The sequence below is a fragment of the Pleurodeles waltl genome, chromosome 1_1 (assembly GCF_031143425.1).
Source record: "Pleurodeles waltl isolate 20211129_DDA chromosome 1_1, aPleWal1.hap1.20221129, whole genome shotgun sequence".
Classification (NCBI taxonomy): Eukaryota; Metazoa; Chordata; class Amphibia; order Caudata; family Salamandridae; genus Pleurodeles; species Pleurodeles waltl.
Genome location: NC_090436.1, coordinates 335,018,219 through 335,042,970, shown reverse-complemented (window position 1 = coordinate 335,042,970; position 24,752 = coordinate 335,018,219). Strand labels below are relative to the sequence as shown.

General features: G+C 47.4%; 1 protein-coding gene across 5 annotated transcripts in view; it reads right to left on the bottom strand.

Annotated features, from left to right (window-relative positions):
- KIF2A (kinesin family member 2A) overlaps positions 1-24,752 on the bottom strand; it is a 282,224-nt gene that overhangs the window by 29,179 nt on the left and 228,293 nt on the right. For all 5 annotated transcript variants that reach the window (XM_069222597.1, XM_069222588.1, XM_069222608.1 and 2 more), the window contains one exon: positions 6,714-6,849. In XM_069222597.1, the coding sequence (XP_069078698.1) occupies positions 6,714-6,849 (136 nt within the window). The remainder of the gene's footprint in view (positions 1-6,713; positions 6,850-24,752) is intronic.

Here is a 24,752-nt window from a genome sequence, read left to right as displayed (position 1 = left end):
TGCTCATGCTCTCTCTGCCTTTAAATTTGTCACTATAGACTAGGGATCACTTTTACCAATTTCAATTGCCATACTGTAACACCCTTATAATTCCCTAGTATATGGTACCTAGGTACCCAGGGTATTGGGGTTCCAGGAATTCCATATGGGCTGCAGCATTCCTTTTGCACCCATAGGGAGCTCAGACAAACCTTTACACAGGACTGCCATTGCAGCCTAAGTGAAATAACGCACACGTTATTTCACAGCCATTTTCACTGCACTTAAGTAACTTATAAGTCACCTATATGTCTAAACTTCACTTGCTGAAGGTTAGATGCAAAGTTACTAAGTGTGAGGGCACCCTTGCACTAGCGAAGTTGCCCCCACATAGTTCAGGGCCAATTCACCGGACTTTGAGTGCGGGGACACCATTACACATGTGCACTACATATAGGTCAATACCTATATGTAGCTTCACAATGGTAACTCCGAATATGGCCATGTAACATGCCTAAGATCATGGAATTGTCCCCCATTCCAAATCTGGTATTGGGGAGCCAATTCCATGCATCCTGGGGCCTCCACTATGGACCCCCAGTACTACCAAACCAGCTCTCTGGGGTTTTCTCTGCAGCTACAGTTGCTGCTTCCCACAGGCAGGGTTCTGCCCTCCTGGGGTCTAGGCAGCCCAGCCCCAGGAAGGCAGAACAAAGCATTTCCTCTGAGAGAGGGTGTTACACCCTCTCCCTTTGGAAACAGGTGTTAATGGCTGGGGATGAGTAGCCTCTCCCAGCCTCTGGAAATGCTTTGAAGGGCACATGTGGTGCCCTCCTTGCATAAGCCAGTCTACACCGGTTTAGGGAACCCCCAGTCCCTGCTCTGGCGCAAAACTGGACAAAGGAAAGGGGCGTGACCACACCCCTGTCCATAACCACCCCAGGGGTGGTGCCCAGAGCTCCTCCAGTGTGTCTCAGACCTCTGCCATCTAGTTTCCAGAGGTGTGGAGGCACTCTGGAGGCCTCTGAGTGGCCAGTGCCAGCAGGTGACGTCAGAGGCCCCTCCTGATAGGTGCATACCTGACTAGGTGGCCAATCCTCCTCCGAGGGCTATTTAGGGTCTCTCCAGTGGGCTTTTCCTCAGATTACGACTTGCAAGAATTCCTCAGGGTTCCTCTGCACTTCTCTCTTCGACTTCTGCCAAGGATCGACCGCTGACTGCTCCAGGACGCCTGCAAAATTGCAACAAAGTAGCCAGAAGACTACCAGCGACATTGTAGCACCTAATCCTGCCGGCATTCTTGACTGTTTCCTGGTGGTGCATGCTCTGGGAGGTGCCTGCCTTCAACCTACACTGAAAGCCACGAAGAAATCTCCAGTGGGTCGACAGAATCTTCCCCCTGCTCCAGCAGGCACCAAACTTCAGCTTCATCAGTACTCTGGGTCCCCTCTCACCCTGACGAGCGTGGCCCCTGGAACACAGATGGTGGACCCAAGTGACCCAGACTGTCCAGTGGTCCAACTGTCCAAATTTGGAGGATGCAAGTCCTCGCCTCCCCTCCCCAGACAGTAATCCTGTGCACCGCGTGATCTGCAGCTACACGGGCTTCTGTGCACAGTTCCAAGAAATCCTGCATGCACAGCCGAGCCTAGGTCCCCAGCACTCCTTTCTGCGATGCTCAGCTCCTTGAGTTGATCTCCGGTGTTGTGGGACATCTCTTTGCAGTGTTGAGACGACTGCTGTGTTCCGACTTCTTGATCCCGTGTTCAAGGACTTCTGCGGGTGCTTCCTTTCTGTCCGTGGGCTCTCTACGTTGCTGAGGGCTCCCTCTGTCTCCTCTCCCAAGTAGCGACATCCTGGTCTCTCCTGGGCCTCGGCAGCACCCTTTTTCTCCAACCGCGACTCTTGCAGGTAGCAAGGCTTGTTTTTGGTATTTTGCCAAGGAAGCAACTCTGCATCCTCCAGCACGCCTTGGGACATCTTCTGCACAAAGAAGAACTTCCTACCTCCTTTTGTTGTTGCAAATCCTGCCGCTTCTTCCAACCGGAGGCAGCCATTTTGCACCTTTATTTGGGGTTTAGTGGGCTGCTGCCCCTCCCTCCCCCTCTCCCCCCGGACACTTTAGCGACTCTTGGACTTAGACCCCTTCCTTTGCAGGTCTTCAGGTCCAGGAATACGTCCTTCAGTGCTTTGCAGTCTGTTGTGGTCCTTGCAAAATCCTTTATCACAACATTAGTGGGTTTCAGGGGAAATAGTAGTACACTTTACTCCTACTTTCCAGGGTCTTGGGGTGGGGTCTCATTTACACCCTTAGTGTTTTCTCACACTCCCAGCGACCCTCTACACACTACACTTGCCTAGGGGGGGGGGGGTTCACATTCCACTTTCTTAGTATATGGTTTGTGTTGCCCCTATGCCTATTGCATCCTACTGTGTTTTGCAGTGTTTGCACTACTCTCTGACTGTTTTACTTTCCTGATTTTGATTTGTGTGTATATTTTGTGTAGTTTACTTACCTCCTAAGGAGGATATCCTCTAAGATATTTTTGGCACATTGTCACTAAAATAAAGTACCTTTACTTTTACTAACTGTGAGTATTGTCTTTCTTATGATATAGTAACTATATGATATAAGTGGTATTACATGAGCTTTGCATGTCTCCTAGTTCAGCCTTGGCTGCTCTGCTATAGCTACCTCTAGCAGCCTAAGCAGCTAGAACACTACTCCGCTCTACTAATAAGGGATAACTGGACCTGGCACAAAGTGTAAGTACCACTGGTACCCACTACAGGCTAGGCCAGCTTTCTATAGTAACTCAAACAGGACATGTGCTCTGCACCTGTTCTAAAAAGCCATAACTACTCCAAGAAATTCATAGTGCAAACTGATGCTTCAGAGGTAGGGGTTGTGGCAGTTCTCTCACAACTCAATACAGAGGGCCACGATCAACCAGTAGCTTTTATAAGCAGAAGGTTGACCCCCAGAGAAAAGTGTTGGTTAGCCATAAAGAGGGAGGCCTGTGCTGTGGTATGGGCCATGAAGAAGTTCAGACCATATCTATTTGGTACTCACTTCACTGTTCAGACAGTCCACACACCTCTCTTATGGCTAAAACAGATGAAAGGAGAAAACCCCAAATTGTTAAAGTCGTACATTTCCCTACAGGGAATGGACTATACAGTGGAACACAGACCTGGGATTAACCACTCCAATGCAGATGGACTCTCCAGATATTTCCACTTAGACAATGAAGACTCAACTGGGCAAGGTTACCCATCTTGTCCTTTATTTTTGGTGGGGAGCAGGGGTTAGGGTGGGGGAGGGGGGGGAGTGGGAGGGGGAAGGTGGTTGTGTAGATCATTAGGGGTTGGCCATTGTAGCGCTTGGGGAGAAGTTGGTCCCCAGGTGGGTGTGCGTAACCAACCGAGATGACCCTTGTCTCACTACGGGACGTGAGATGCTCCAGATAAACCTAATGCCTGATAACACTAAGAAATAGAGGCAGTGGGTGACCATCAATGGGGAGAGGCTCTCAGAGATACTGGAGCCAGTGTGACCACTGACCGGTGTCACCTGGTGTCTGAAGAGCAGATATTCCCTGGTGCATTCCACCAAATAGTTGCAGTGGACAACTCAAAGCGCAAGTGTAGGGTGGTGCTGATTCCCTTTGAGTAGGGGGATTCTCAGGTTCCTTGAGGGTAGCTGTGAGTCCCACTATGCCTGTTGACTGTCTGCTGGGCAATGACCAAGAGACTTCGCCTGAAAAGAGGTGGAGCTCAGGTCACACTTGGGTATGTTGGGGGTTGCAGGAGTGGGCGTGTGACCACTCGGTCCATGGCAGCCAGTCAGGGTGATCAGACAGACCTGGAGCCTGAAACAATGGCCCAGGTGACTGCCAAGAGAAAGGGAAAGGGGCGTGGTAAACCTGCCCCAGACGTTCCCAAGGTCCGGGAGGAGGCTGACCTCGAGGAGGATGCCCTAGCACCTACAGGGGACCAAGTGGCCAAACTGGGAGCCCTACCTGAGCTGACCCATTGGCAGCAAGAAAGGGGTCCCACCAGGGAGGAGTTTTACGCGGAGCAGAAGGTGTGCCCTACTCTCGTTGATAATAAGCAATAGGCCGAGGACCAGGCAGCTAGCGCGGAGGCCAAGGATCCCCTGATATATTGGGAGAATGGTCTCCTGTATAGCGAGCCAAAGGCTGCTGAACCTGGGGCAGCCCGTGTGCTGGTGGTACCCCAGCGCTTTAGAGCCTTCCTACTTGGTTTGGCTCATGATGTGCTTCTGGCAGGTCATGTGGCAGGCTTGTCACCCACTTCTACTGGCCCCAAATGAGAAAAAATTCAGATGCGTTCTGTAGGACTTGTCACACTTGCCAAGCAAGTGGCAAAAGTGGAGGGAAATGTAAAGCCCCCCTCCTACCCTTTTTTGTAGTGAGCACCCCTTTCGAGTGGGTAGGCATTGACATAGTAGGGCCTCTGGAACCAAGACAGCCCTGAGAAACAGGTTCATCCTGGTCTTGGTAGATCATGCCATCTGGTACCCGGAAGCTATACCCCCGAGGACAGTGATGTGTCCGTTGTGGCCGGGCACTGATGGGGATCTTTACTTGAGTGGGTTTCCCCAAGGAGTTGGTATCTGATCGGGTACCAACTTTATCTCCATGTACATAAAGGCCATGTGGAAGGAGTGTAGTGTCAACTACAAGTTCACCACTCCTTAACACCCCCTAAATAATGGGTTGGTTGAGATTCAACCGAACCCTGAAAGGCATGATTGGGGGTCTGTCAGACTCCATGAAGCGTAAGTGGGATGTCCTCTTACCATGCCTTCTGTTAGCCTACTGGTAAGTACCACAGAAGGGGGTAGGCTTTAGCCCCTTTGAGCCGTTGTATGGGCAGCCGGTCAGGGGACCTCTGAGTCTGGTGAAAGAGGGCTGGGAGCAAGGTCCTGGGAAGCCAGGATGTATTTAGCTACATGCTGGCCTTCAGAAACCAGACTGCCCATTTCAGGAGACTCGCTCAAGAGAACCGAAAGGCAAGCCAGGAGGACATAAAACGCTGGTACGAACAGAATACCACTCTGGTATTTCTACCTCAAATGGCCCTGTCCACTTGTCCTGTAGAGCACAAGGCTCTACTGGGGCCATGGCCCACAGTTACTTATATGCAGTGGAAAATGGCTGTGAAATAACGTGGACGTTATTTCACTCAGGCTGCAGTGGCAGGCCTGTGTAAGAATTGTCTGAGCTCCCTATGGGTGGCAAAAGAAATGCTGCAGCCCATAGGGATCTCCTGGAACCCCAATACCCTGGGTACCTCAGTACCATATACAAGGGAATTATATGGGTGTACCAGTGTGCCACTGAGAATTGGTAAATTTATTCACTAGCCTGCAGTGACAAATTTAGAAAGCAGAGAGAGCATAAACACTGAGGTTCTGGTTAGCAGAGCCTCAGTGATACAGTTAGGCACCACACAGGGAACACATACAGGGCACATACTATGAGCACTGGGGCCCTGCCTGGCAGGGTCCCAGTGACACAAGGACTAAAACAACATGCATACAGTGAAATATGGGGGTAACATGCCAGGCAAGATGGTACTTTCCTACAACCGGATACTCATCACATTCGTGACGGAGTAACCCGTCCGCCAAACTCTAAATCAGGTCCTTAATCTGACTCTAAAGGAAGCTCTATACACTGTTTCAAGATGAGCATCAGTTCAGGCAACAAAGCTGGTACAGAACAAACAGGTGAAGAGGCATTGACAGGCTTCGAAGTGGAACACTTAAGCGTGTCCCTGCAGGACGTGGCCAAACGTAGCTTGGCCTTCCCATTCCTAACGGCCTTTGGGTACATCAATGAACAGGAGGGCAGGCCAAGGAAACAGCATGTTCCCAGCCTAAACACTAAATGCAGAGGTCATGTGAATGCAGTAAGGGCATTTTCCTATAATAGTAGTCAAATTCTGAAATCTTCAGAGCGGATGTTTGAGTGAGTCACTTTTGAGTTGTTTAGGAAATTTTTCAAAGAACCACCTACAGAGCCACGAACTGCGTTGAGGCACAGAAACTCATGAACTAATGTCAGTGAGCACTTTGGTGCCTAATCTGCTCCAGTACTGTCACATTAAGTAACCCACGCTGCATGGCCCCATTTAGTGCTTCTTAAGTGCAATATCTGGAGAACAGTTTGCAGACCAGCCTGGCGTCTGGAGGGGTAGTCATAAGGTAAAGAATCTGCAAAAGAAGCATCAATAAGATAAGGATTTGAAAACAAGCACAGGGAAAACAAGAAGCAGATTGTGCAAAACCAAGCAAATTGTAGGGTAGAAAAGCAGGTAAGCCCTTTAGTGTCATGTATCTACCAATGCAGACATTAAATTGTTGGTTAAAATTGTTAACCAGCATTCTGGCCATAGCTGTACACAGATCAAGGTCATGACCACATTTCTCTGTATCTGGACATGAAGCCTTGATAGACATGTATTCATCCCATTTCCCTTTTTCAGCAGATGATGGAATATGCAGCACCAAAAATCATAAGACTGAAATGGCAGGGTGATGTAGATGAATTTCAGATGGGCAGATGAGTCATAGAGGTGTCTAGTTTTTCATAGTGCCAAAGCCATTCCCCCAAAACACTTCTTAAGAGCTTGAATAGGCTAATCAAAGGGGACCCACAGCTTGCAGCTCGCTACTGATTGTGTAACTAACTACTGCAACATACCTCGTAGTTCAGTAAGAATATCTATCTTTTGTTCAAGGATTACTTCAAGTTGTGTAGCGTAGGAATCAACATCATAGTCTACTTCTTCAGTCATTTCTAGAAGGGCTTTTTCATCCTCCAGCCATCGTATGGACTCCTAAATAACCAAAACAACTAAGTTAATAAATATGTAGTAAAACATTTTTTTGTTAGTCAATAAATGTGCTATAACACAATATCAGATTGTAAAAAGATCTGATGAAAAATAATACTATGTTACTTAACAAAACATCATCATACACAACTTTACCTTTCAAATGCTTCAAAACAGGTAAGTTACTTACTTTGAGCAATGCTCTTTCTGGAGGAAGCAGCATTGAACTTGCAGATTCCTCACCTTTTGAATTCCCCCAGACACCAAAATGCATCAGAAACCTTTTGTAGCAATTGCTCCCAATCAATAGGTGGCACCACTGAAATTCATGATAACCTCATGCCTATGGACTTGATTGTCAAGACATTGTTACCTTGAGAAGGTGTGAACACAGGTCCATGTCATAGCCTCACTAAAAGAGAACACCAAAACCCCTGCAGCCAACAGTATCATGACAGCCTTGATTATGGTGGAATGAGCCGAAAGGCTCTTGGCAGGCTTCTTTTTAGCCACAGCATAGTATGTTTTAGCATACAGCTAGCCTGGATTAGGTTCACCTTCGAGTCATAAGGTAGTTGATCACTAACCCAGTGATCTGTTGTATGCTAGATTAAAAAGCTAAGAGCTCTTTAAGTGTCCAACCTATAAAGACCTTTTTCTAAAGATCCATGGGGGCAGTTAGATAGTGCCTCTATCAGAAAGAGCATTACCAAAGGTAAGTAGCTTGTTCCTCTGATAGAGACTTATAAACCCAGATCCCTCAACTTCTGAATGGATACCAGAGCAGTATCTTCCAGGAGGTGGGGCTGTGAACTGGCTCAAACCGAAAAGTCCTGAAGGACTGAGCAGGCAAAGTGTCCTTCCTGGTGGGCCTGGCTGTCAAGAAAATGGGGTCTCCTGAATGTATGGAGTGATGTTCACGTAGCAGCCTGGCGAAAGTCTAGAACCAGCACATTTCATGCCAAAGCAGTGGTAGCACCCTGGTCCTGGTAGAATGAGCCCGCAAACTTTCAGGGGACTGCATCTAGGTGTGTATAGCAGTTCTTAAAACAGAGTATAATCCAGCGCAAGATGGTTCTTTAAGCACAGCTTTGCCTTTCTTTGCTCCAGAGAATTCGATAAAGAGCAGATCATCCACCAGGTGCTCTTTGGTACGATCAATGTAAAAGATGGGAGCACTTTTCGGATCCAGCTGGTGAAGTCTCTACAAGAAGGGTGAGGCATGATAAAGAACACCGGAAAAGTGATGTTCTGACCGACATGAAAGGGAGTCACTACCTTTGGGGAAAAAGGAGCCTAGCGTCTGCAGAACCAGCTTTTCTGGGTAGAAAGTTGTGTAGGGTGGGTGGACCGACAGGGTACGTACCTTGTTCAATCAACCGAACCGCACAACAGTGTAGATGCTGAGAGGGCACACACATGAGGAATGTGAGGACCACATTTAAATCTCACTGGTGCTTAACAAACGAAGAAGGGGGAAACATATTGTAACTCCTTAAAGAAACATATCACAACTGGTGATCTGAATAATGAGGGCCGGTCTGACAGCAGTAAAAAGGCTAAAGAGCCAACAGTACCCTTTAATGGAACCCAAACTAAGGCGTTACTGTGCTCGTCAAAATCACTCAACTGTTGCCGCTCAGTCTCCAAACACGGAGGTGTAGGTTGTGCAGGGTTGAATGCAGAACCCTTCCTTGCTGCTGCTGTAGGAAAGTACCCTCTTTTTGGCATGGGTACCCCCACTTTTAAGCTGCTGTCAGTGTGTTTTGACTTTGTTCACTAGGATCCTGCTAACTAGGACCCCAGTGAGTGTGCTCTCTCCCCTCCTAAATTTAGTTGTTCTGGACTTTGCCCCCCCCCCCACCCCTTCAAATTGGCATAATAGTGCCCCCATGTAAGTCCCTAGTATATGGTACCTAGGTACCCAGGGTATTGGGGTACCAGGGGATTCTCCCTGGGCTGCAGCATGTATTATGCCAACCATGGGAGCCCATGAAAAAAGTGTCTGCAGGCCTGCCATTGCAGCCTGCATGAAAAGGTGCATGCAACCTTTCACTACAGGTCACTGTAAGTCACCCCTATGGCTGGCCCTCCTAGCACAGAGGGCAGGGTGCAGGTACCTGTGTGAGAGGGCACCCTGCATGAGCAGAGGTGCCCCTACAAACTCCAGGTCCAATTTCCTGCACTTCGTAAGTGTGGGGAAGCCATTTTACCCGTCTACTAGACACAGGTCACTACCCATGTTCAGCTATATAATACTAACTCTGAACCTGGGCATGTTTGGTATCATGAGGGTACATGTTGAAATCATACCCCAATACTGTTGCCAGTATTGGTTGTATGATCCCACGCACTCTGGGGGCTTCTTAGAGGACCCCCGGCTTTGCTCCTACCACTCTGCAGGGCTTTCCTGGGCAGCCTGCGCTGCTGCCATCCTACAGACGGGTTTCTGCCCTCCTGTTGCTTGACCAGCTCAAGCCCAGGAAGGCAGAACAAATGATTTCCTTTGGGAGAGGGAGGCAACACCCTCTCCCTTTGGAAATAAGTGTTACATGGCTTGGGAGGGGTAGCCTACCCAATACACTGGTATGCTTTGAAGGGCACATTTGGTGCCCTCCTTGCATAAACCGGTTTGCACCAGTCCAGAGACCCCCAGTCCCTGCTCTGGTGTGGAACTCTACAATGGAATGGGGAGTAACCAATCTCTTGTCCATGACCACCCAGGGGTGGTGCCAGAGCTGCTCCAGGAGGCCACTTCATTCTGCCATCTTGAATCCACATTATGCAGAGACCCCTGGGAGCATCTGAGTGGCAAGGTGAGGCAGGTGACATCACAGACCCCTCCTGATAGGTGGCCAGTCTGCTAGATGACCAATCCCCCTTCCTGGGTTATTTAGGGTCCCCCTCTTGGGTGGGTCCTCAGATTCGACGTGCAAGATTCCAGCAGGACTCCTCTGCATCATTTACTTCAATTTCTGGCCACTGGACCCGCAAATGGACTTCACAGGAACCCACAATCTGCAGCTCCAGAGACGACTGCGCTCTGCAACATTGTTTCTCTGGCTCCTTGCATTAACTGCAACATTGCCCTGGGTGTGCATCCTCTGAGGGCGGCAAGTCTTCAGTCTGCACTAGAAGCAAGAAGGAGTCACTCCCCTGTATCCGCAGGCACCAACTGCATTGACGACTGGGCCTTGTTGATCCTCTCTCCTGCAACTTTGCATTGATCCTGCAACACAGGTGGTGGTCTGGAGTGCTCCCCTCTGTCCCCTCTACCAGCTGTCCAACATGGCAGGTGGTGAGTCTTTGCCTCTCCCTGCGTGACACTACCCCTGTGCACCACGACTCTTGCAGCTACCAAGGCTTGTTGGCTCTTCTTCAAAGGGATCTTCAGACTCCGTGTAACCCCAGCCTCCAGAACTCTTCCTGCAAAGCACAGTCTCCTGTCTGCTGCTCTAGTGATGTGGGACTCCTCTTCAGGTGTGCTGAGTGGGCCTCACTGACTCCTGCGCCTGCTGCCTGTGAGGGCTGCATGCTCGAATTCTGGCTCTCCTCACTGCCGAGGGTCGTCTGGGTACTCCCTTCATTGGGTTGAGTCCCCTTGGACCTTCCTGGTCACCAGCAGCTCTGCAACTCTTCCACTGCAACTCTTGCCTTTGCCAAGGCTTGTTGGTGGTTTTTCCACACCACTTACTGACTGCAACTCTTCTGGAACTCTTCTCCTGCTCCTGTGCTGCCTAGCCGACTCCTAGTCTTCACCGTCAAAGTGGTCCTGCACCTCCAGAAGGATGGGTAGTGGCTCGTGCCCCAACCGGGCACTCAAACTGGAACTGAACGTGGTCCCCTTCATTTGCAGGTCCTCTTCTGTCAGGATCCATCTTCTGTTTCTTCCAGTCTTGCACAGTATTTTAACAAAGTTTACCTGCGGGTTTGGGGAAAAAACAGGTTACTCAACTCTTCTCTCCTGTTCGCTGGAGGGCACACTGGTACTTACCTTTTGAGGTTCCTATTTTCTCCAGCTCCCTTCTACAGACTCCACTTCCTCTGGCGGGGGCCTGCCTTTCGCATTCCATTTACTTAGTATATGGTTTGGCCTCCCCCTAGGGTCTCTATTATTTTCTGTTATTTCACTGTTTTCTATTGCTTTCTATGCCCATGCCTGATTACTAATGTGTATATAATATAGAGTGTTTACTCACCTGCTAGTAGGGTTTTGCCTATACAGTATTTTAGTATTTGTGTTACCTTAATAAAGTGCCTTTATTTTTATGGCAGTGTAGTTCTTTCATGTGTCTAAGTGCTGTGTGACTATAGTGGTATTGCATACGCTTTGCATGTCTCCTAGAAAAGTCTTGGCTGCTCATCCACAGCTACCTCTAGAGACCCCTGGCTTTTTAGACACCATCTACACCTCATTAATAGGGGATACCTGGACCTGGTATAAGGTGATAACACCATAGGCGCTCATCACACACCAGCCAGCGTCCTACATTGGTGGGATGACACTTGTACTTGCCTTACCACTCTGCACTAGGTACTTTCCACAATAAATACCATTTAGTAACTGTAGGTACACTATACACTTAGTGTTAGCGTTCTAGTCTCCTGAGTTTGGGTAAGCTAGGGTCTGGCATAGCCTTGCTCCAAACTTTACTTAGAGCCTGGTGTTAAGAGTAGTTAGGGAGGTTCCCCAGAAGAGTCTGAACTTCTGTCTGGGCACCCTGTTAGGGGTCCCCTTGCTCTAAGTAGAGAAGGCTGGGAGCAACCTCTCAAGCAAGACATTGTGGGTTATGTGCTTGGCCTCAGATCAAGAATGGCTGAGTACATTAAGAGGGACACTAAAACATTCAGGCCAGCCAGGAGCTGCAGAAACAATGGCATGACCAGAAGGCTGTACTGACTGTGTACCAGCCAGGGCAGAAAGTGTGGGTCCTGGAGCCTGTGGCTCCCAGGGCACTCCAGGACTAGTGGAGTGGTCCCCACACAAAAAGGGTGAGGTTACCAACTTGATAGACCGTGGCAAATCCAGAACCCCCCTCACGGTGCTTCATGCGAACCGCCTTAAGCCCTACTATGACAGGTCTGATAGAACTCTGCTCATGGCAAATGAGGGATAGGAAGAAATCACTCCTCGTACGCCTACCACTAATGGAATGAAAATGTCACTTACCCAGTGTACATCTGTTCGTGGCATCAGTCGCAGTAGATTCGCATGTTCTGCAATAGCTCGCCATCTGGTGTTGGGCCGGAGTGTTACAAGTTGTTTTTCTTCGAAGAAGTCTTTCGAGTCACGGGACCGAGTGACTCCTCCTTTTGTCTCCATTGCGCATGGGCGTCGACTCCATCCTCGATTGTTTTTCCCCGCAGAGGGTGAGGTAGGAGTTGAATTGTAGTAATAGTGCCCATGCAATGGAGTGACTAAGTATGCACTTATTTAAGGTTGAGATGATACATATATAAATAATTGAAGGTAACTTCCAAACTGCTACAGGCTCCCGGGGAGGCGGGTGGGCACATGCGAATCTACTGCGACTGATGCCACGAACAGATGTACACTGGGTAAGTGACATTTTCAGTTCGATGGCATCTGTCGCTGTAGATACGCATGTTCTGCAATAGACTAGTAAGCAGTTATTTCCCCAAAAGCGGTGGATCAGCCTGTAGGAGTGGAAGTAGTCTGAAATAATGTCCTTAATACAGCTTGACCTACTGTGGCTTGTTGTGCGGATAACACGTCTACACAGTAGTGCTTGGTGAATGTGTGAGGCGTAGACCATGTGGCTGCCTTACATATTTCTTGCATTGGGATGTTTCCTAGAAAGGCCATGGTAGCACCTTTCTTTCTGGTTGAGTGTGCCCTTGGTGTAATGGGCAGCTGTCGTTTAGCTTTAAGGTAGCAGATTTGGATGCATTTAACTATCCATCTGGCTATACCTTGTTTTGAAATTGGGTTTCCTGCATGAGGTTTTTGAAATGCAATAAAGAGTTGTTTAGTCTTTCTGATGTTCTTTGTTCTGTCAATGTAATACATTAATGCTCTTTTGACATCTAATGTATGTAGTGCCCTTTCAGCTACGGTATCTGGCTGTGGAAAGAACACCGGAAGTTCCACTGTTTGATTTAGATGGAACGGTGAAATAACCTTTGGCAAAAATTTAGGATTGGTCCTTAGGACGACTTTATTTTTGTGTAGTTGTATAAAAGGTTCCTGTATAGTAAACGCCTGAATTTCGCTTACTCTTCTCAGGGAAGTAATGGCGATGAGAAATGCCACCTTCCAGGTTAGGAACTGTATGTCGCAGGAGTGCATGGGTTCAAAAGGTGGACCCATAAGTCTAGTTAGGACAACATTTAGGTTCCATGAAGGAACAGGTAGTGTTCTTGGTGGTATAATTCTCCTAAGGCCCTCCATGAATGCTTTAATGACTGGTATTTTATATAGGGAAGTTGAATAGGTAGTCTGCAGGTATGCAGATATTGCTGCAAGGTGAATCTTAATGGAAGAGAAAGCTAGGTTAGATTTTTGTAAGTGAAGCAAGTAACCCACTACATGTTCTGGAGTTGTGTGTAATGGTTGTATTTGATTAATATGGCAGTAGCAAACAAACCTCTTCCATTTACTTGCATAGCAGTGCCTGGTGGATGGCCTTCTTGCTTGTTTTATGACTTCCATACATTCTTGGGTAAGTTGTAAGTGCCCGAATTCTAGGATTTCAGGAGCCAGATTGCTAGATTCAGCGATGCTGGATCTGGGTGTCTGATCTTTTGGTTGTGCTGTGTCAACAGATCTGGCCTGTTGGGCAATTTGATGCAGGGTACCACTGATAGGTCTAGCAGCGTTGTGTACCAGGGTTGCCTTGCCCAAGTTGGTGCTATCAACATGAGTTTGAGTTTGCTTTGACTGAGTTTGTTTACCAGGTAAGGAAGGAGAGGGAGAGGAGGAAAAGCGTAAGCAAATATCCCTGACCAGTTCATCCATAGGGCATTGCCTTGGGATTGTTTGTGTGGGTATCTGGATGCGAAGTTTTGGCATTTTGCGTTCTCCCTTGTCGCAAACAAGTCTATCTGAGGTGTTCCCCAGAGTTTGAAATAAGTGTTCAGTATTTGGGGGTGAATTTCCCATTCGTGGACCTGTTGGTGATCTCGAGAGAGATTGTCTGCGAGTTGATTTTGTATCCCTGGTATAAACTGTGCAATTAGGCGAATTTGGTTGTGAATTGCCCAATGCCAAATTTTTTGTGCTAACAGGCTTAACTGCGTGGAGTGCGTCCCTCCCTGCTTGTTTAGATAATACATTGTTGTCATGTTGTCTGTTTTGACGAGAATGTATTTGTGAACTATTATTGGTTGGAAAGCTTTTAGTGCTTGAAAAACTGCAAGAAGTTCTAGGTGATTGATATGCAGTTTTGTTTGATGTACGTTCCATTGTCCTTGTATGCTGTGTTGATCGAGGTGTGCTCCCCACCCTGTCATGGAAGCATCTGTTGTTATTACGTATTGTGGCACTGGGTCTTGGAAAGGCCGCCCCTTGTTTAAATTTATGTTGTTCCACCACAGAAGCGAGAGGTAAGTTTGGCGGTCTATTAACACCAGATCTAGAAGGTGACCCTGTGCTTGAGACCACTGTGATGCTAGGCATTGTTGTAAGGGCCTTATGTGCAGTCTTGCGTTTGGGACAATGGCTATGCATGATGACATCATGCCTAGGAGTTCTAATACCATCTTTGCCTGTATCTTTTGTGTTGGATACATGCGTTGTATGATGGTGTTGAAATTTTGAATTCTTTGTGGACTTGGAGTGGCTACTCCTTTTGATGTGTCTATTATGGCTCCCAGGTATTGTTGTACCTTGCGTGGCCGAATTTTGGATTTTGTGAAATTGACGGTGAACCCTAGTTTGAAGAGGGTTTGTATGATATGATTTGTGTGATTTGAGCACTCTATTAACGAATGGGCCTTGATTAGCCAGTCGTCTAGATATGGGAACACATGTATTTGCTGCCTTCTGATGTGTGCAGCGACTACCGCTAGACATTTGGTAAAGACTCTTGGTGCGGTTGTTAATCCGAAAGGCAGTACCTTGAATTGGTAATGTATTCCTTTGAATACAAACCTTAGGTATTTCCTGTGCGATGGGTGAATTGGTATATGGAAATAAGCATCCTTGAGGTCTAAAGTTGCCATGTAGTCGTGCAGCTTTAGCAATGGCAATACTTCTTGTAGTGTGACCATGTGGAAGTGGTCTGATTTGATGAAAGTGTTCACTACTCTGAGGTCTAGGATTGGTCTCAGTGTTTTGTCCTTCTTTGGTATCAGAAAGTACAGTGAGTAAACTCCTGTGTTTATTTGTGTGTTTGGCACTAATTCGATTGCATTCTTTTGCAATAGTGCCTGCACTTCTATCTCTAGGAGATTGGAATGGTGTGTTGTTAAATTTTGTGCTTTTGGTGGTATGTTTGGAGGGAACTGTAGAAATTCTATGCAGTAACCATGTTGGATAATTGCTAGAACCCAAGTGTCTGTAGTGATTTTTTCCCACGCTCTGTAATAATGACCTATTCGTCCCCCCACTGGTGTTGTGTGGAGGGGGTGAGTGACATGTGAGTCACTGTTTAGTAGTAGGGGTTTTGGGGCTTTGGAATCTTCCTCTATTTCTAGGGAATTGCCCTCCTCTATATTGTCCCCGAAAACCTCCTGTATACTGTCCCTGGTAAGTGGACGGTGTTGCTTGTGAGGTGCTGGCTTGTGTGCTTTGACCCCGAAACCCCCCTCGAAAGGGCGTTTTACGGAATGAGCTGTAATTCCCTCTGCTCTGCGGGGAGTAGAGTGCGCCCATGGCTTTGGCAGTGTCCGTATCTTTTTTGAGTTTCTCAATCGCTGTGTCCACTTCTGGACCGAACAGTTCTGTTTCATTAAAAGGCATATTGAGAACTGCTTGTTGAATCTCTGGTTTAAATCCAGACGTTCGGAGCCATGCATGCCTTCTGATAGTTACAGATGTATTAATTGTCCGTGCAGCTGTATCTGCAGCGTCCATGGAGGAACGGATCTGGTTGTTGGAGATGGCCTGTCCCTCCTCAACCACTTGTTTTGCCCTATTTTGGAAGTCTTTGGGCAGATGTTCAATGAGATGTTGCATCTCGTCCCAGTGGGCTCTGTCATAGCGCGCAAGTAGTGCCTGGGAGTTCGCGATGCGCCACTGGTTTGCAGCTTGTGCTGCGACTCTTTTACCAGCTGCATCAAACTTGCGGCTTTCTTTATCTGGGGGTGGTGCATCTCCAGATGTGTGAGAGTTGGCCCTTTTCCTAGCTGCTCCTACAACAACAGAGTCTGGTGGCAGCTGTGTTGTGATGAAAGCCGGGTCTGTAGGAGGCGGCTTATACTTTTTTTCCACCCTTGGTGTGATTGCCCTACTTTTGACCGGGTCCTTAAATATGTCTTTTGCGTGCCGGAGCATACCAGGGAGCATAGGCAGGCTTTGGTAGGAGCTGTGGGTGGAGGAGAGTGTGTTGAACAAGAAATCATCCTCGACCTGTTCTGAGTGGAGGCTTACGTTGTGAAATTGTGCTGCTCTAGCCACCACCTGAGAGTACGCGGTGCTGTCTTCTGGTGGAGATGGTTTTGTAGGGTATGCCTCTGGGCTGTTATCTGACACTGGGGCGTCGTATAGGTCCCATGCGTCCTGGTCTTGGTCACCCTGGCTCATGGTGGTGTGAGCTGGGGAGTGTGATGGCGTTTGTGCTGGTGAAACGTTAATCACGGGCGGAGGAGAGGGTGGTGGTGTAACTCTTTTCACCACTTTTGGTTGTGGTGCTTGTTCCGTCTGGAACTCCAACCTTCTCTTTCTCCTAATGGGGGGAAGGGTGCTTATTTTTCCTGTCCCCTGCTGAATGAAGATACGCTTTTGCGTATGGTCCGCATCAGTTGCTTGTAGCTCTTCCTCAAACCTATGCTTCTGCATTTGGGAGGTTAGCGAGTGCTCTTCTGTATAAGAGCCTGAAGCTGGGTCGCTTGCAGTTTGTTTCGGCGTCGAAACTTTGTCTGCGTGTTTTTTCGGCTCCGAGGTGACTTTTTTCCTTTTCGGGGCCGAAACCTCTCGGCGTCGATCTGTTTCGGTGCCGCTGTCTCGGCGTCGAGCCGTGTCCACACCGGCATCTCGGTGTCGAGGCTTGTCTCCAGCACTTTCTCGGTCCCGAGAAGGCTGCGTGCCGGTGTCTCGACCGGAGTCGGACGATCTCGGCACTGTTTGGGCCTTTTTCGGTGCCGACGGTCGGTCACCGATTTTATGGGTTGAGCCATGGCCTGGTGGCAGTGGCGTCCCCTGGGCCTTGTAAATGTTTCTTTGTGTGGATTTCGACGTCTTACTCACGGTTTGTGTATCGTCGAATCCTTCGGAGTCTGAGTCTTGGATCGAGAAGGTACCTTCCTCTTCCTGTTCCTCGAACTCCCGTCGGGCTGTCGGTGCGGACGCCATTTGAAGTCTTCTGGCTCGACGGTCTCGGAGTGTTTTTCGGGACCGGAACGCACGACAGGCCTCGCAGGTGTCTTCGCTGTGCTCAGGTGACAGGCACAGGTTGCAGACCAAGTGTTGGTCTGTGTAGGGGTATTTATTGTGGCATTTGGGGCAGAAACGGAACGGGGTCCGTTCCATCGGCGTTCTTCAGCACGCGGTCGGGCCGACCAGGCCCCGACGGAGGATCGAAAAATTACCCCGAAGGGCACCGGAGCTCTTCGATCTTCGATGCGGTGTTGAATGTAAGTATGCCGATCCCGAACGCAACAATACCGACGAAAATCTTCCGAAATTAACTATTTTTTCTGTTCCGAAACTCGGAGCGACAGGAACACGTCCGAACCCGATGGCGGAAAAAAAACAATCGAGGATGGAGTCGACGCCCATGCGCAATGGAGACAAAAGGAGGAGTCACTCGGTCCCGTGACTCGAAAGACTTCTTCGAAGAAAAACAACTTGTAACACTCCGGCCCAACACCAGATGGCGAGCTATTGCAGAACATGCGTATCTACAGCGACAGATGCCATCGAACATACTGTTACTATTCACTGTGGTAAGGCTGTGTCGAATTCAGCCCACTGTGAGGTGAGGAGTAGGTTTTTGGCAGGAGTATTGCTTTGAAGAATGTGTGACTACAAGCACACCCCCCTCCCGGAGAACCTATGATGCGATCAGCATAAACACTGAAAATTTGCCCAGCAGAACATTGACACTGATGGGTAGTATTTAATTTAATTGTATATATCACCTTACCACAGTGAATAGTAATAGTACTTCCATTAGTGGTAGGCGTACGAGGAGTGATACTAGGGAGATCACTTTGGTCCTGATGAGGAGTTTAGGGGTAAACTGCGAAACATGTAGACCACTAAGGAGGACAGGTACCAAATATACCCACCCTCCTGACACCCCCTTTTAATCATACCACCCCTGTGAGACATATTAAACTAATAATATCATCCAGAGGGTAGTATTTTTAACTTACCAAGACCCCACCACTCCTATCCTTTTCTAGCATCCACATCGTTGACACCAACAGTGCTCCCACGTATTCCGTCGGTTGCAGCATGCCTCGTTCTGCAGCAGAATGGGAGGAAGCCCTATGATGAAGCATGCCACCAAGGGGAAACCCTGGTGGGTGAGGGTTTTTCTAACAAAAAAACTTTTTTTCTGTGAAAGTTTCCCCCTTCTGGGTTGGGTCTCTAAATACGTTTACTGAAGCTTCAAGGAGGATAGACCCTCCCCCTTTAACCGCCCTTCTCCCCCTTTGTTTGGCCTATTTTAAAAAGCCCTGACTACTCCAAGCAATTCACAGTACAGACATTTGTTTGACGTAGGAGTTGGGGCAGTACTGTCACAACTGAATTCAAAAGCCAGGACCAACCTGCAGCTTTTATAAGCAGAAGGTTGACTCCCCAGGGTAAAGCGTTGGTCAGCCATAGAAAGGGAGGCCTTTGCAGTGGTTTGCGCTTTGAAGAAGCTGAGGCCATACTTGTTTGGCACTACATCTGCAACAGGAGATCCTCCCAAAGATGCAGCCTTTTCGGACAGCAGATGATCATGACCAGGAGTTCAGGATACCATTCTCTTCATGCCTAATCAGGTGCCAGAAGGATGACTTGGGCCCGTTATGGCCTGACCTTCTACAGAACGCAGAGCAGGAGAGGTATCAGCAGGAAAGCACATAGGTGTCCCAAGTTCCACTCCACGTTGAACATCTCTCCAACTTGAGACGCACTGGAAACTCCAATACACCTAAGCGCTGACATTGCGAGTTCTCAGCAGTGGTGAAAAGACTGGACTAGGGTTCTACCTGTTTGTGAAAAAGATCCTGTGCCACCTCTGGATGTAAAACTGCCATTCGTGATCCACAAGGCATGGATGGCTTAGTATGTTCGCTATGGCTGTCGTAATTTCATGTCTTACAGTGCAGCAAGCCCTTTCATTTTAGCATGTGTTACTGAAAATGCAACAAGTGATGAAGTGTGATTCTATCTAATGCACATTTCAAGCTCATTCTTCTGTTTTTTAAATGTTATGATAATCAAGCTTATCCAAAAACACATTCAGTGACTGTAACTTAGAAGTTATTCGAGGGATATTATAAAGACTATGACTGATCTGTTTCTCTTCATAATTATATTATTTGTTGCTAATCACTTGCGTCTAGGTGGCTTCCGTATTTTAGTAGACAGTTTGAAGTTCTTAAACACAAGCAGCTAAGGTTCACATTCAGCTTTTATGTAATCTTTCGCAGAACTCATGAAAGTGATATTCAAGACTAAACAATCTTTACCCTCAATTGTTATTGACAGCGTGGTGGTTCAGGAATGCCAAATTATGCTGGGTTGGGGTGGGGAAACAGGGGGTAGCCTGGCCAAAGGTTGACCACCTTCGACTCTGCAATTCACCTAACACTTCCCGCGGTATTTTGAGTATCCTTACTGCCAGGGATTCTGCGGCGGTAGCCCGCTATGGAATCCCTGGCAGTAACGATACTGGTTACAGGAATACTCATTCCTGTCACCACTGCAGGACTCCCTGACTCCCCCCTCCATGTAGGACCCTTCCCCCACCCACTGACCCCATCAGAAGCTCCCCACCCCCAAGCAGTGACCCCCCGAGCCCCCGATCCCCATTCTGAAGCCCCCCTCCCCCTGTACATCCACGCAGGCACACATCACACATACATACATACATGCACACGCATTCACACACACAGCCATGACACCCCTCCACCCTTGCATACACGAATTCACATAAGTACACATACACACGCACACAAACACACACAACACCCCTCAACCCCGTCCATACATACATACACACACACACACACCCACCCACCCACCCCTCCATTCACGCACACAACACTCAACACCTCTCCCCTCCCCTGTCGGTCGATCACCTTACCTGGTGGTTGTAGGGGAGGGAACAGGTCCATGGTGCTTGCTCTGCCTCCAGCACCCCATCACCACAACACTACCACGCCATTTTCAGTGATGTAATACGGCGGGCGGTGTTGTGGTGACGTGGTGGTGGAGCAACCTCCACTAGACCGTCGCCCGCCAGTTTGGCTGCTGGCTGCTTCCCAGCCTAATAGTGGCGGAGAGCAGCCAGTAGCCATAATATGGCAGTGTGAAGACCGCCAACACTAGTGGTCATTTGGCGGGCGCAACATTGGCAGCGTTTGCAAAGACTGCCAATGTCAAAATGAGGACCTTAGTGTCTTAAATCCCTATCTGATTCTACAATGCAGGCTAAAACCCAGTGGTTAATCCTATAACCCTCCAGAATGGATCACCAAGGAGAGAGGAACCAGGGCACAGATCCACGCAGGCACGCCACCAGATTCCATCTCCACTTAAGAAGGCACAGGCAAGACTCCTTCGAGGCTCTGTGAAGAATTTTGCCTTCACTGACTACTGCCAGGATTGTGTTCTCACACAGGTACAATGCCCTGCCCTTGAAACAGCTAGCAAGCGAGATTATCCCAAAAGACTAATAAAGGACTCCTACAAAAGAGCAAAATATTATAACAGAGCCAGTATGTTTGAGAGACAGAATAAAAATTCAAAACCACAAATGGTGTGTGTTGTTCAACATTCCAATCTGAATGAAAGAATCAGAAAAATAAGTCTGTCCAACTGGCGCATACTTAATAGTGATCCTACTCTATCATTGCTGGAACGTCCTTTTTGCTTTTCGAAAAAATCATAATCTCTCTAACAAACTGATTAGAGCACGTTTGCCTTAAGGTGGAAGTTTCTGCCAGAAATCTATAAATGGAGAACAACCAATAAAAAGGTAACCACAAGTGTGTTACCTGTAAGGTCTGCCAAGAAGCCATTGTAGGAGATTCCTTGAAATGGAACCAGAATAACTACAATCTTTTAGACAGGACAAACTGTAGAACAGCCAATTGTGTCTACTTGATTAGTTGTCCCTGTATATTAGAGTATGTTGGTGAGACAGGACGGGAAGTCAGAATAAGAATGCTAGAACATATGTCTAATATACATAACGGTAGGGAGGGAGCTCCCTTAGTTCAGCATTGGAGAAATTTTGGCCGCAAGGTAGAGGATTTGACATGGACTATTCTAGAAAAAAAATCAAGAAGCCAGGGGCAATAGAGGAGAGTAAGATCAGAAAAAAACTGGAGGTTTATTGGATCTTTGCTCTGGACACATGTAATGGAGGATTGAATGAATATATTCCATGGGAGAATACTATTGGCTAATTGTACGGGTACTTCGCTTGCAAAATAAATTATTAAATATAATCTGTATTTACTTTGAAAAAGCCCCTCTATATTACCAGCTAAGAAAGACTATTTTCAGGTAGATAGATCAGTTGTTCTTTGTTAGCTTATACCTTAAAAAGTGAGCTGCAGATTCTCTATTCCGGATGTTCTATCAATGGTCCTCTCAGAATTTTTCTTTTGACCTGGCAAGTATCTACTCTAGAATAGTTTTCACTCCTTTTGATAGAATGTATTCTTTTTTGTTCATGCCATTAAAGTAGTGTTTATATATTATGTCTAATTATATGCTATAGGCCCAGTCTCAAATTTGTATCTTTTCTTGGCCATTCGGCCTGGCTGGGTCTAATCTTGTTATATTGTTGTATCTCAGACCTTCGTAGCAAGTTCTCTATAAGAAGGTGGCCACTTTTGTATTCTGTAGCTGCTTCACAACATACACACGAGTGAGCTATTATGAGGGTTTATCAGAGGACAATTAGAATAGCATAGAGTCTGCGATACCGCCGACCTTATTTATAAACTTTACGTACACGCATTCAACACATGGGCATGAAATATGGAATAAATGTTGAATACGGTCAATATGCGTTAGGACTATTCCGGTGCTGTTAATTGTGCACTCCAATAGCATTCCCCTTTCCCACCATGGCGGCCGCTATAGTAGAACGTATCCATATCTCAGTGCGCGGTCTAATTTTTCACGCAATTTTTTCAACGTGATTGTGTGAATAAAATGGAGTTCGCTAGACCGGCAGTTTCACTATGAAATACGCGTCGCTATATTGAATATCCATGTAAGGAGAAGCGGTTTCTCCTCAATATATACTTAGTTTTGGACCTTTTTTCACTATGATTCTTTTAGGTGAAGTTACCAGTACTTAAAGTCGATAGACAAGTCGTGTTTATACCTTTTCCCCATTTTGTCTCCTTGTTTCGAGATCTTTTATACAAAATAACATATGCAGGCAATCCGATGATTTTAAATGGACACCTAACCTTAAGATTTGCCAAATTATGTACAGGTAATTTAAACCTTTATAAAAAAATACTTTTTTGTCCTGGTCCTTCTCCAATACCTGCAATCATTTGATTCTAGTGTAGCCTCATTGGTATTCTGTTTTTCTCCTTTTTATAGACAAATGATATCATCCTTGATTTGAGGTATACTCCTCAAATGGCAGCTAAGGGCATTCTTCCTGTCCAATATTAGCAGAGGTTTTTCGTCTGACAAATTATAATTGGTTCTCTCTGCAGGTATTTTAAAAGATAATTTATTATCATCAACCTCACAGTACACATGGTCTTATGTTGTATAATCTTTTAAGAAAATGATTGATCATCTCAGGTTCTTGATATATAAAGAAATAATTCTCTATTCATGTTTTCTTAATCACTTTTTCTCTCCGTTTTTTCAGTCACACGTTAGTTCACTCTTTAGTTGTTTGACTAATTCTTTGGTATTCCATTTTATTTTATCTCATTCTATTTCACTTTATTGCATGTCTTGCACTTGGGGGGGGGGAGGGGTGGCGCCAGTATGCCAACTGTGGGGAGAAAAAGGTACAATTTACAGGAGGGAGCAAAACTACTGGGGTCCTGGTTAGCAGGAACCCAGTAGACACAGTCAATCACACTGACAACAGGCAGAAAATGGGGGGTAACCATGCCAAGAAAGACAGTACTTCCTACAGCTCTTGTCCTAAGAAAGGCACCAAGCCCCCCCCCCACTACTAACACCACTCTTACCCCAAGTGCCCCTAGCAATAGCAGTAGTGGTGGTGATAATAATAGTAGTAATCAGTCCAAAGGTGTAGTTGGGCTCACATTGGGGAATGTAGTGGGCTCTGGGCTAGTAAGAGAAACCACTGAGTCTGTGTTGGTTTCTGATGGGGGCATGGACCATGCCACCCTAGCTGCCTGTCCCCTTAATATGGGTAAGTACAGGCAGCATCCCTTAATTAATGGTGTTGAGGCTGAGGTCTACGGGGACACACAAGTGCCAGTGTCACTATGGAGACTGAAAAACTGGTGTCCCTTGAGCAACACCTACTTGGTCACATGTACCAAGTGACTGATGCTCACAGTAACACTTTGTGCCACCCCATGGCAGTTATTGACTTCCGCTGGGGTGAGGGGGTGGGTGTACTGGCCCTAAAAAGGTTGTAGTGTCCTCTGATATACCTGTAGAATGTCTGCTAGGTAACGACTTGGAGACTTCAGCTTGGGCTGAGGTGGAAATGGAGGCCCATGCAGCAATGCTGGACATATCTTTGCCCTCACCAGAGCAAAGGCAAAGAAACAGGAACCCTAGAGCCTGGAACAATGGCCCAGGAATACCCTAAAAAAGGGCAGAAAGGGTACAAGGGTACCCCCTGCCCCAGCCTCCAGTGAGAAATTAACTCCTGAGGGAGAGGAATCCACTCCTTGGGTGGAACCTACACCAGAGAAGCTCCAAGCTGATACAGCTGAGCTCTTGGGCGTAGGGGGCCCACAGGGGAAGAACTCAGTATGGAGCAGCAAACCTGTCCCACACTGGAGAGCTTCAGGCAGCAAGCTGCAGCACAAGAGGCAGGGGACATCAGTGGCACCCATAAGGTGTACTGGGATAACAGCTTCCTATACTCAGAAACAAGGGTTCCTAAACCTGGCGCGACCAGGAAACTGGTTATCCCTCAGAAGTTTTAGGGAGTTCCTATTAACTATAGCACATGATATTCCTCTTGCAGGCCACTTGGGGCAAAGCAAAACATGGGACAGGCTTGTCCCCCACTTTCACTGGCCCCATATGTCAGAAGACACCAAGGAGTTTTGTCGCTCCTATGTCACCTGTCAAGCCAGTGACTAGACAGGTGGCACCCCAAACGCCCCCTTAATTCCACTACTTGTAGTTGAGATGCACTTTGAGAGGATTGGGATGGACATTGTTGGCCCCCTGGACCCTCCAACAGCCTCTGGTAATAGATTCATCCTGGTAGTAGTGGACCATGCCACCAGGTATCCAGAGGCCATTCCTCTTAGGACCACTATAGCTCCTGCAGTGGCCAAAGCCCTCCTGGGGCTACTTACCTTAAAGCCATGTGGAAGGAGTGTGGTGTAATCTATAAGTTCACCAACCCTTGTCACCCACA